Consider the following 13,678-nt stretch of genomic DNA (forward strand, 5'->3'; position numbering starts at 1 on the left):
CACCGAGGTGGGAATTATCGAGTCCACTGACCCTGGTCCACGACCCTGCCACGTCGGGAATTGAACCCTGGTCCCGGGCCGTCCTCTGCTCTCGGGTCTGCCGCCTCTAACCAGTGAGCCACACCACTCCACATTGACTGCAAAGGCGTTCATGAGGCATGTTTTAAAGGCTACTTAAGTGGGTGGCACAATACGTGCTATAGGCCCACTAGTAGAAATTAATTTACTGGCCCTGGGTATATGTTGTACCAATTTACCAGGGATTTATAAGTACATTAAATATGCCAAATGTATGTAAGCTGATTTTACAAGGCTGAACAGGGCCCTAAGGCCAACAAAAATGAGTTTCAAGAACAGGACGGGAGAAAGCCAAATGTTTAGGGGAACTCCACTCTAAGGATGAAAGATCTAACGCTTCCCTTTTTCTTCCTTTCATGTCATACTTTTTCTTTTTTGCCTTTCTCTTTTCTCTCTTTCTTTCTTTTCTTTCTTTTTTCTTTCCTCTCTCTCTCTCTCACACCTGCTCTCTTTCTTTTTATTTGTTTCTCGGCTTCCACTTTCTTTCCTCCCTCTTTCTTTTTTTTCCTTCCTGTTTCGTTTAAATTTCTTTCTTTTATTATTTTGTTCTTTCTTTCAAGCTTTTTTTGCACCTTATTTGCCAAACGCAAGAGGCTAGCAGCCAATGACAGACCAATTGGCCTTTTTATGTCTGTGTAAGCCTAGCCCTTTTCATTTTGCTAAAGTTCTCTATATAACAGTTACCTGTAGCGGTTTTCGGCCAAACTTTTATCCATTAGTCTGTGTCCTGTCAGTCACATTTTTCTTCCACCCATTAAAGCATGCATCAAGGGCAATGTGTCAGCCCCCCTCAGCCATTGGTTGACTTCCCTATAGGTTATGGCTTGCTTGCTGCCCTTACAGAAGGAGCACCTCCTTTAACCAATGTTTTTGCTTAGGTTGAGGAGGGCCCTGCAGCTTCCCAAACACTAACGTTTTGCAAAAACCATGACAAAACAAGAAATTCCAAAACGATGGCTGCTAATGGCAGGCCTATTGGCTTTGCCCTTGTTTGTTTGCAAATATTATCCTATGTGTTGATTTACTAATATGAACTCCAATGGGTCAAAATTGGAAGCAATATTGAGGCCAATACATTTCTGCTAGAGGACCTTTTAGTTACGATATCCTGCTATAATTTCTAACCAGAAGATTTTGCCGTCTGCTGACAACCTGCTTTTTTAAAAATCAGTGTACTAAACTGCTGGAAACACCAAATTTCCTTGTAGTCACTCACTGTCTGCAAAGCAAGAGCAATATTGAGATTATTGTCGGAAGCTTCCTTATGGCACCTTTAAAAACGGACACAGGAGGGCACTGTTTTCCAAAACATGGCATTTATTGGAACTGCAGGGTTCCCAAAGCCCTTCCATAGGATCTGACTAACATTTTACTCTTCAATTGTAAATATTGTGTTATTTGTGCTTGTTTTGGAAAGGTACATTATCACAACGTGCACCTTTGTTAGAAAATGAACCTGTTATTTTATTTTCCCAGGGACTTTTGGAGTCCTGCAACCAGTTGTGTGCTGCATACCTGTTTCAGCCTGATAAACAATATAACGTGGATTTTGACACAGGAGACAAGACGATACAATGTGGTCGCCATGTTGACATCTTCAAGCTGTGGCTAATGTGGAAAGCAAAGGTGAGTAGCCGCCTTATGCAAGTCTAATTAGAATGTGTTCATTTAACCACCATGTTTATTACACTGTAGATATATGCCACAGCCCTCAAATCACTCATGGGAATCATTTGTCAGCAAAAGACACGTGGGGGCAGATTTATGTCGGGCTTGCGGCACTTTTGCGCAGCCGTTGCGTCACTTCTGTGGCGCAGCGGCGGCGTAAACCCTGCGCCACGTTGCGACATACTTACATCGTGACGCATCTATGGAGATGCGTCACGGTGTAAGGTCCTGCGCCACATGAAACCTGCGTCAGGTTTCATGTGGGAGTTTTCACGCAGGGGGGGGGTGTTCCGTCGCAGGAACGCACCTGAAAAGTAACTCAGTGAAATCTACAAGATTTCAGTGAGTCACTTTCCCAACGCTGATGCGTCAAAACCCTGCGCCTGCTTGAAGCAGGCGTAAGGCTTGACGCACCTCGTTAGAGATAGGGCTAGTTGGAATAGTGCTGGAGTTGCGTGCCGGACACAACACAACTTCAGCACTGCACCAACTTCACGCCCTAGATGCGACACGCATCTGTTTATTCCTGCGCCATGGTGCGCCGCATTGTAAATGCGGCGCATCATGGGTGGCGCAAGGATAAACTTTCGTGCCGTATCTTTCCTGGCGAATCTCTGCCGATTTGCAGAGATGCGTCAGGCAACATAAATCTGCCCCGTGAGGTTTATGCTGTGTGGGGTTCTTATGGGATGTTTTGTCACGTTGGGGTCAATAACCTTTAGTTTTCAGGACGGAAGGGCCCGTTTCTGCTGTGATCTTCAACAAAACTTTAAAAACGATACAATATATAGGAAGGCAGATGTTCAAAATAATGGTGTTGTCCAATTTATTTCAAAGGACGATTATAGTTTAGCTCAAATTTAGGACACGAATCACCAAATTTTCTGCCTACATGAGTATTATTTAGGTACACAAAAAGAGTACTTTGCAATAGTAACTCCCACGTCATGATTCGCAGAATACCGATTTATGCAATTTTACAATAGAAAAATATATTTATGACAACAAAAAGACTCTGGTAAGCTGAATTTACCACCTTTGTAAGTTGGGTATTTAGAGCAAGCCATGGGAGGCTTCAAGGTGAGTCACACTGCAGAAATGAATGGACATGAACAGTCGTGTATGTCTGTGTATATCCACAGACCTCTATCTGTAAGTCTGTGATAAGTCTGTGATAAGTCTGTGGTAAGTTACTCTCTAGGTTGGAATGGCAGGGGGGAAACTATCCTGCATACAGGGGCTGTAGAGATTGCTGTTCGTCGGCAGCAAAACAGTTTTTTCACAGATAGGAAAAGTAAATTGTGCAGTTGCACGATTCTGCATGATTTGCACATATAGGGTCGGATTTAGCATTATTTCACGCAGCGCAGTAAGCCACCTTGCTGCGCTGCGTGAGAAGGAAAGGGCAGGAATGTGCAGTATTTAACATGATATAATGCATCCCTGTCCTTTCCTCTGCGCTGGCGCACAATATGCGACCTAGCTCCAACGCAGGCTCCCTGGCGCCATGGTGCAAGGGTGCTTGCATTGCAGACAGGATTGTTTTTGTGCAGGAAGGGGCCACCTTCCTGCACAAAAACAATCCTCAGAGGTATTTTCCTCTTTCTGTGTGTGTAAATTACAGCACACATGGAAAGAGGAAGTAACAAGGAGAAATAAAGATATTTCACCTGGTTTTGCCTCACCTGTGGAGGTGTAGCATTTTGATATTTCCCAGGTCTTCTAGTAATCGTAACTCTGGTACTGCACCATAATCCATGGGTGGATGCGTGGGAACACGAACGTTCCACCCATAGAACGCCTCCCTAGGGCAGAGTATTGCAAAGCAGCAATTTGATCTGCATTCCGTCACTCTAGATTTATTAAATCATCCAGGGCAGATTGATAAATCAGATTTAGCTGTTGCATCACCCTTGCATCCCTTTGTGTGGCACAATCATTGACTGCTGTGGATTTCTAGGTATGTATCTCAGATTCTTTTATAATCCCATTGAAGTTTCAAACCTAGAAGTTCATCTACGGGAATGGACTTTAACATTAAAATCACTGCCGTATGAGTTAGGCCCTTCGAGGTCAACTGGTTTGGTTGTAACCCCCAACTGTCGCTGTCAATATGGGACAAGGCTAATCTTGAGGGCTCCATTTGGATTTTTTTTTATTTTTCTATTCATTGTTTTATAACATGTTTTCTTTTGGTTATGTCAGCGAAGATTAGATGTGAATCTATATCCGAAAATTTTCACATGAGTCTTCTTCTGGGTGGAGTTCATTTGAAAGCACGTCTAAAATTCAGGAACTTATTTACAAACCCCTTCCACCACCAGTGCGTCACTTTTTATGATCTTTCGGCAGGGCAGATTGCAGTCCCTTTTCTTCTAAGCCCCGCAAAGCAACTTCGTAGGGCTTTCATGGCCTTGCAGATATGGTGTAAGGCAACGCAGCGCAAGTCACTGCCTTGCCTTGCCCTCCTCAGGGCAGTATTCCATGGCCGTTGCGGTGGGTTTTCTCATGCACCACCCATGGGTTTTGACACATTCCCATATTTACAAGGATCTGTAAATTTGGAATGCGTCAAAACTTTATGCCTCCCCATGGGAGGTGCAATGAGAAGAAATAGCTTTATAGTTTTTTTTCCTATTTCTATGTGTGCTACATTCTGCATCACACATAAAAAGAGGAAAAAGCCTCTATGGATTGTTTTTGTGCAGGTTTGTGTCCCTTCCTACACAAAAACAATCCTGGCAATAATGCAGACACCCTTGCACCATGGTGCCAGTGTTTTTGCTAGGCACCAAATCGTGCGCCAACGCTGGCTGAAAGGACAGGAATGCACTGTATTTTGTAAATATGGTGCCTTCCTACTCTCTCAAATTGGCATAGGGCAGCACAGCAAAAAGACTTGTGGTGCTGCCCTACTCCAATTCATTATAAATGAGGCTCTCAGTTTTTATGGGTTCCTTAACCATATAGGATTTAATTCTGATCTCAAGCTAGGGTTAGGGTATCCCCCAATATGGGACGAAGTGCTGCCTAAAATGTATCTCTGTGGGTTTTATTTCCATCTTGAAAAACCATTATCTGATTCAGTTCACTTATTCTAAACGGAGGTTCCTTTATGGGGTACAGTTTAGTGCCAGTTTCTGCAAGTATTTTGGGCTTTTGCCCCATTACGCTTTACGAATGGTGAAGATTACCTTGAATATGATTAATGCAAGTGGAAACTGTTTTACAGAATATGAGCATGAATGGTTTTAGTAGGTGATATCCCTAAAAGATTGTTGACAACCTTCAACGTTTTTCATTTTCTTGTGATCTACTTATATAATGTACAGTATATGCCTTTAAAGTAGATTGACTATAATGACCAGTTTCTATATCGAAGTAGGCCAAGTCATCACTGAAGAGTAGTGATTTATTTCTATGTGACTACTATTCTACAAGAGTTAGAGCATCTTACAAAAGTTGCAAGGTTTCTTGAATTAATTGGACAACAGTTACATTCTGTTGTGTTGCAACGTAAAGGACATGAGCATCACTGGTAACCCTATAGAAAAGTGTCAACCTTCCTCCTCGTCTAAAGGTTATAAATTCGTTTAGTTTCCAGTGGCTGAACCTCTGTCTTTTCTGCTGTTGGAATCACCTAGCCATTACAAGAATGGGGTGACCCTGAAGGTATGGACCTGGGTATCTAGTGATATAAGCAAACAATGGTCCTAGACCTATAGATTTTGGTACATTGATCAAATCAGTAATTGATTAATTATTCAAGAAATAGCAACTTTGGTTAGTCTGCTATCTGTAACACAAAGACCGAATCTTTGAGACAAACGATCCCCTGGGCCTCCCCCAGGGGCGGCCTCTCGTAGATGAACCCCACCATTGGTCCTCCTCTAAAAAAGGCTGTTGATCTTGGTAATTTTGATTGTGAGAAAGATTTGTGGCAGGACCAGAACTCGTACTGGGGCGTTCAGAATCACTGTCTGAACCACTTCCTGATGACCCGGAGAAGTTATTATACCTCCTAAAGCCACCTTTACCTCTACTGGTCCAACCTCCACGCTGGTCTTTCTCAAAATATCCCTCCTGAAGGTAGGGGTACGTGATTTTTTTGTCGTACGCTTTTATGTCCTTTGCCACTTTGTCTAACTTGATACCTTGTGTATATATTTCAAAATCCTTGATTGTTTTTTCTAGTCTTTCTAGAGCTTCTTTGGCATTTACTAAGGCCTTGTCGTCAATGATCTCTCTGCGTAGGTCTGCAATTTCCTTGGTAAGTCTCTCGACCTCCACAACAGCAGTCTCTATGCCCAACACCATCCAATGTCTGCAACACGTGTTGGACACAAAGCTGAAGTTCTCTTTAAACTTGGGATTCTCAAGGAAAATTGCAGGCTCGTTTTTTACCTGGAGACCAATGGGGATTACATTCGATCGTAAATATTTTGCCAAAGTATGGCCATGCAATCGAGTTCTTATTAACTTCTTTTCTAATCTCTCTAACTTCGATATTTTTTCATTGAGAGAGAGGTCACCAGAGATTGCGCTACCAGCTATGAGAGTGCCCCCTCCCTCTTCTTCCAATAGTTTGTCAATATAATCTTCACTGTATGTGAGGGTTTCCTTCTCAGACATATTCTGGTGCAGATTTTCTAATGAAGAGCAGATTAGTAGTAACACATTGAACACATAAACTTTTTTGGAACACTTACACAAGTACAAGAACAAAAACAAAAACAACCCTCGCAGCCGTGCTGCACTAAGGTAACCATTACAAGAATGGGGTGACCCTGAAGGTATGGACCTGGGTATCTAGTGATATAAGCAAACAATGGTCCTAGACCTATAGATTTTGGTACATTGATCAAATCAGTAATTGATAAATTATTCAAGAAATAGCAACTTTGGTTAGTCTGCTATCTGTAACACAAAGACCGAATCTTTGAGACAAACGATCCCCTGGGCCTCCCCCAGGGGCGGCCTCTCGTAGATGAACCCCACCATTGGTCCTCCTCTAAAAAAGGCTGTTGATCTTGGTAATTTTGATTGTGAGAAAGATTTGTGGCAGGACCAGTACTCGTGCTGGGGTGTTCAGAATCACTGTCTGAACCACTTCCTGATGACCCGGAGAAGTTATTATACCTCCTAAAGCCACCTTTACCTCTACTGGTCCAACCTCCACGCTGGTCTTTCTCAAAATATCCCTCCTGAAGGTAGGGGTACGTGATTTCTTTGTCGTACGCTTTTATGTCCTTTGCCACTTTGTCTAACTTGATACCTTGTGTATATATTTCAAAATCCTTGATTGTTTTTTCTAGTCTTTCTAGAGCTTCTTTGGCATTTACTAAGGCCTTGTCGTCAATGATCTCTCTGTGTAGGTCTGCAATTTCCTTGGTAAGTCTCTCGACCTCCACAACAGCAGTCTCTATGCCCAACACCATCCAATGTCTGGAACACGTGTTGGACACAAAGCTGAAGTTCTCTTTAAACTTGGGATTCTCAAGGAAAATTGCAGGCTCGTTTTTTACCTGGAGACCAATGGGGATTACATTTGATCGTAAATATTTTGCCAAAGTATGGCCATGCAATCGAGTTCTTATTAACTTCTTTTCTAATCTCTCTAACTTCGAGATTTTTTCATTGAGAGAGAGGTCACCAGAGATTGCGCTACCAGCTATGAGAGTGCCCCCTCCCTCTTCTTCCAATAGTTTGTCAATATAATCTTCACTGTATGTGAGGGTTTCCTTCTCAGACATATTCTGGTGCAGATTTTCTAATGAAGAGCAGATTAGTAGTAACACATTTAACACATAAACTTTTTTGGAACACTTACACAAGTACAAGAACAAAAACAAAAACAACCCTCGCAGCCGTGCTGCACAAAGGTAACCATTACAAGAATGGGGTGACCCTGAAGGTATGGACCTGGGTATCTAGTGATATAAGCAAACAATGGTCCTAGACCTATAGATTTTGGTACATTGATCAAATCAGTAATTGATAAATTATTCAAGAAATAGCAACTTTGGTTAGTCTGCTATCTGTAACACAAAGACCGAATCTTTGAGACAAACAATCCCAAGTTTAAAGAGAACTTCAGCTTTGTGTCCAACACGTGTTGCAGACATTGGATGGTGTTGGGCATAGAGACTGCTGTTGTGGAGGTCGAGAGACTTACCAAGGAAATTGCAGACCTACGCAGAGAGATCATTGACGACAAGGCCTTAGTAAATGCCAAAGAAGCTCTAGAAAGACTAGAAAAAACAATCAAGGATTTTGAAATATATACACAAGGTATCAAGTTAGACAAAGTGGCAAAGGACATAAAAGCGTACGACAAAAAATCACGTACCCCTACCTTCAGGAGGGATATTTTGAGAAAGACCAGCGTGGAGGTTGGACCAGTAGAGGTAAAGGTGGCTTTAGGAGGTATAATAACTTCTCCGGGTCATCAGGAAGTGGTTCAGACAGTGATTCTGAACGCCCCAGTACGAGTTCTGGTCCTGCCACAAATCTTTCTCACAATCAAAATTACCAAGATCAACAGCCTTTTTTAGAGGAGGACCAATGGTGGGGTTCATCTACGAGAGGCCGCCCCTGGGGGAGGCCCAGGGGATCGTTTGTCTCAAAGATTCGGTCTTTGTGTTACAGATAGCAGACTAACCAAAGTTGCTATTTCTTGAATAATTTATCAATTACTGATTTGATCAATGTACCAAAATCTATAGGTCTAGGACCATTGTTTGCTTATATCACTAGATACCCAGGTCCATACCTTCAGGGTCACCCCATTCTTGTAATGGTTACCTTTGTGCAGCACGGCTGCGAGGGTTGTTTTTGTTTTTGTTCTTGTACTTGTGTAAGTGTTCCAAAAAAGTTTATGTGTTAAATGTGTTACTACTAATCTGCTCTTCATTAGAAAATCTGCACCAGAATATGTCTGAGAAGGAAACCCTCACATACAGTGAAGATTATATTGACAAACTATTGGAAGAAGAGGGAGGGGGCACTCTCATAGCTGGTAGCGCAATCTCTGGTGACCTCTCTCTCAATGAAAAAATCTCGAAGTTAGAGAGATTAGAAAAGAAGTTGATAAGAACTCGATTGCATGGCCATACTTTGGCAAAATATTTACGATCGAATGTAATCCCCATTGGTCTCCAGGTAAAAAACGAGCCTGCAATTTTCCTTGAGAATCCCAAGTTTAAAGAGAACTTCAGCTTTGTGTCCAACACGTGTTCCAGACATTGGATGGTGTTGGGCATAGAGACTGCTGTTGTGGAGGTCGAGAGACTTACCAAGGAAATTGCAGACCTACGCAGAGAGATCATTGACGACAAGGCCTTAGTAAATGCCAAAGAAGCTCTAGAAAGACTAGAAAAAACAATCAAGGATTTTGAAATATATACACAAGGTATCAAGTTAGACAAAGTGGCAAAGGACATAAAAGCGTACGACAAAAAAATCACGTACCCCTACCTTCAGGAGGGATATTTTGAGAAAGACCAGCGTGGAGGTTGGACCAGTAGAGGTAAAGGTGGCTTTAGGAGGTATAATAACTTCTCCGGGTCATCAGGAAGTGGTTCAGACAGTGATTCTGAACGCCCCAGCACGAGTACTGGTCCTGCCACAAATCTTTCTCACAATCAAAATTACCAAGATCAACAGCCTTTTTTAGAGGAGGACCAATGGTGGGGTTCATCTACGAGAGGCCGCCCCTGGGGGAGGCCCAGGGGATCATTTGTCTCAAAGATTCGGTCTTTGTGTTACAGATAGCAGACTAACCAAAGTTGCTATTTCTTGAATAATTTATCAATTACTGATTTGATCAATGTACCAAAATCTATAGGTCTAGGACCATTGTTTGCTTATATCACTAGATACCCAGGTCCATACCTTCAGGGTCACCCCATTCTTGTAATGGTTACCTTTGTGCAGCACGGCTGCGAGGGTTGTTTTTGTTTTTGTTCTTGTACTTGTGTAAGTGTTCCAAAAAAGTTTATGTGTTAAATGTGTTACTACTAATCTGCTCTTCATTAGAAAATCTGCACCAGAATATGTCTGAGAAGGAAACCCTCACATACAGTGAAGATTATATTGACAAACTATTGGAAGAAGAGGGAGGGGGCACTCTCATAGCTGGTAGCGCAATCTCTGGTGACCTCTCTCTCAATGAAAAAATCTCGAAGTTAGAGAGATTAGAAAAGAAGTTAATAAGAACTCGATTGCATGGCCATACTTTGGCAAAATATTTACGATCGAATGTAATCCCCATTGGTCTCCAGGTAAAAAACGAGCCTGCAATTTTCCTTGAGAATCCCAAGTTTAAAGAGAACTTCAGCTTTGTGTCCAACACGTGTTCCAGACATTGGATGGTGTTGGGCATAGAGACTGCTGTTGTGGAGGTCGAGAGACTTACCAAGGAAATTGCAGACCTACGCAGAGAGATCATTGACGACAAGGCCTTAGTAAATGCCAAAGAAGCTCTAGAAAGACTAGAAAAAACAATCAAGGATTTTGAAATATATACACAAGGTATCAAGTTAGACAAAGTGGCAAAGGACATAAAAGCGTACGACAAAAAAATCACGTACCCCTACCTTCAGGAGGGATATTTTGAGAAAGACCAGCGTGGAGGTTGGACCAGTAGAGGTAAAGGTGGCTTTAGGAGGTATAATAACTTCTCCGGGTCATCAGGAAGTGGTTCAGACAGTGATTCTGAACACCCCAGCACGAGTACTGGTCCTGCCACAAATCTTTCTCACAATCAAAATTACCAAGATCAACAGCCTTTTTTAGAGGAGGACCAATGGTGGGGTTCATCTACGAGAGGCCGCCCCTGGGGGAGGCCCAGGGGATCGTTTGTCTCAAAGATTCGGTCTTTGTGTTACAGATAGCAGACTAACCAAAGTTGCTATTTCTTGAATAATTTATCAATTACTGATTTGATCAATGTACCAAAATCTATAGGTCTAGGACCATTGTTTGGAATCACCTAGCCGACACGCCAGCCACCATTGAACTAGTGCCTTTTAACTCAATTTTTCATATCAGAGAAAGCATTGCATGCATTGGCAATATTCTCGTGTGAGAAATCGCAGAAGGCAAGGCAGGCTTGTCCTGGACAGGATTAGAAAATGTTAAACATGGCTCTGAGAGTAATCTCCTTATTTGCCTGGAATGAGATGATATTATTGTTTAAAGTGTTGGAAATTCAAAGGCTTCTGCTTTCTAGACTGAACGACGGAGATTTCAATACCGCAACATTTTTCATTTAAACGTTTGGTCATTTTTACAATGACTTTACTACCATCTAGCGGCGGAAATATGGTACAATGGCATGTTTAGAATTGCATAATTCGGACATTTGCAAATAAACAATCGCATCATTTTTCAGCAGTTTCAAAGGAAAAAAGTGAAGTGTAGCTGCTCTCTGGCGCCTGTTTAGGGCGGTTTCGTGGTTAAATAAAACCCTCTATTCAGTTTCACGTAGACTTATGATTAAGGGACTTGCAGTGTTTTATTCAATTATATAAAATAATAATTTGCAGTGTTTTATTCATGGAAGGAAACGAATGTGCACCAAAATTCAAAATTGTTTTGCTGTCCAGGTTAATGAAAGCCAACTGTACTGCTATAGTTCAAGCTGCTGTAGTCTTAGAGCAATGCTTTGCCTTCTGATGCGCCCCTTCCTGATTTGTGCGAGAAACACCACACATCTGTTCTGCCCTGAACACATTTGGCCAGGAAATCCCATTTGTAGCACCTCCAATATTGACAGGACACTGTGTCAGGTTAACAGGGGGTGTATTCACTTAAATATTCTCTATCCACGGAGAGCGTCAAGCTGCCTCCACTCGTCTCCGCTCCGGCGCCCGAACTGGCGCCCGAACTGGCGCCCGAACTCGCGCCCCAAAATGGCCGCCGCGTTCACGCTACGTGATGACGTAACGCGAACGCTGAAACGCAAACACTACATATCTCCCTCTTTTTGTATCCCATGACTAAAGCAGTCTTGGGGTTTATTGTCCATCCCCCATCTCAAAGTCCCGGAACATGGACGGTCTCACAATCCTCCGCCCCCCTCTTGTGCATCTTACCGGGGTGGACATTGCTTCTCTCCCGCTGGCCGTCAGGGACTCATTTTCTATACCTTCTTGCGTACCCGGACTCTCTCTGCACCTCAGATCTCCCCTTTCTCGTCTTTGTGTCTCCGCTCTGGGGGTATCACTGCCTTCTTGCTCCAATACCGGATCCGCCCCCTCTGTATCTCCTTCCATGGCGACGGCCTCGTTCGCTGCGGTACTGTGATCTGTTTCTCGGTGTTCCCGCTCTTCTGGAGTCCATTGTAAAATCTTGTTGCATCGAGCCATGTGATCCTGTGACTACACATTGCCATCACTCAGCATCGCCGCTCGATCATAAACTTCTTTAACTTGGAGGGGCCTGCTGTATTTGCTGTCTCCCTTTTTCTGCAACACAGCCAGCTTGACCTTTACCCATTCTCCTTCTTCCAATGCCATGTCTTTTACGTTCTTCCTTTTGTTATAATGTTCTGTATACATTGTTTGAGCCCTTTCCAGGTTCCTTTGTACAACTGCCGGAGACCATTTGCTCATCACAGTCTTTTCTTTCCACGCCAGATTGTCCTTGGTGAAGGGGTCTCTGCTCCTGAGGATCTGGAAAGGGCTGTACCCCGTGCTTGTAGGCGTATGCGGTAGGCCCAAATCATGTATAGTATTTCCTTCTGCCAGTCTTTTCCTATCATGATGGCTGCTTGGATGGACCCCATTAGCACTCTATTAAATCTTTCCACTTGTCCATTTCCCGCAGGATGATATATGGATGTATGTTTTGAGATAATTCCAATCCTCTCCATGTATTTGAGCCATTTTTCTGAGGTAAACTGGGGGCCATTGTTACTCAGTATGGACTTCGGAAAGCCTTCCCTGAGGAAAGTTGTTGTGAGAAAACTAAGTATGGTTTCAGTATCCATCTCCTCTTGGACCTGAACTTCAGGCCACTTAGAGTATCGGTCTACTAGGGCGCATAGGTATTTTGGAGTACCTTGCTCATCCAATATTGGTCCCAGTATATCAATGGAGAGGGTTCTTTGGGGTAGCGAAACTTCCTAAAGCTGGCCTCAGTGGCGTCATAGTTTTGTCAGCACGCTGGCATTGGTCACACTCTCTCACATGGTGTTCGGTCTGTATGTCCATGCCAGACCACCAGTATCCTTGTTTAGCCCTCAGTTTGGTTTTTCCAATACCCAGATGGTCTTCATGCAGTATCGCCAATAGCCTCGGGATTAGTCCCTCCGGGGGTACCACCTTATCCCCTCGGTACACAAACAAGCCTTTGTCATCCAGGGAAAGCTCCTCTCTCACCTCATAGTATTTCCTCAGGTTCCCGTTCCAATGTCTTTTTTCGGGCCAACCACCCACAATGTGTTCAACCAATTCTTGTATGTTTCTGTCCGCACGGTACGCATCTTTCCACTCTTGAATACTTATCACTTTTTCCGGGTCTTCCATTAATGCCACCATTTGTTCACTCACTTTCATTTCATCACCTGCGTCCTCCATTGCTGCAGCCCTGCTCAGATAGTCAGCCACCTTGTTCCTGCTGCCCGGGATGTATTCCACGTCATAGCGATAATCCAACAATTTGAGGGTCATATTTGCAATCCTGGGCGTTGCGTTCGCTTGTCCAGCAGATGTGAGAACTCTTACCAAAGGCTTATGGTCCGTCCTGAGTTGGAACCTCGTGCCCCACAAGAGCTTACAGAATCTACCCATGGCCCATACCACCGCAAGCATTTCCTTATCAATAACGCTGAATTTCTTTTCCGTGTCTGTCAAGGCTCTGGATGCGAAGCTTAGTGTCTCCATTACTCCTCCGCCCCTGTCTTGCATAAGGACTGATCCCAGTCCTT

At 43.3% G+C, this 13,678-nt stretch overlaps 1 protein-coding gene across 1 annotated transcript in view; it reads left to right on the plus strand.

The window, feature by feature from the left end:
- LOC147722600 (glutamate decarboxylase 1-like) overlaps window positions 1–13,678 on the plus strand; it is a 1,148,213-nt gene that overhangs the window by 978,011 nt on the left and 156,524 nt on the right. The window contains exon 12 of the mRNA XM_086965127.1: window positions 1,555–1,704. Coding sequence (XP_086821253.1) covers window positions 1,555–1,704 — 150 coding nt within the window. The remainder of the gene's footprint in view (window positions 1–1,554; window positions 1,705–13,678) is intronic.

The sequence above is a fragment of the Lissotriton vulgaris genome, chromosome 4_1, assembly GCF_964263255.1.
Source record: "Lissotriton vulgaris chromosome 4_1, aLisVul1.2, whole genome shotgun sequence".
NCBI lineage: Eukaryota > Metazoa > Chordata > Amphibia > Caudata > Salamandridae > Lissotriton > Lissotriton vulgaris.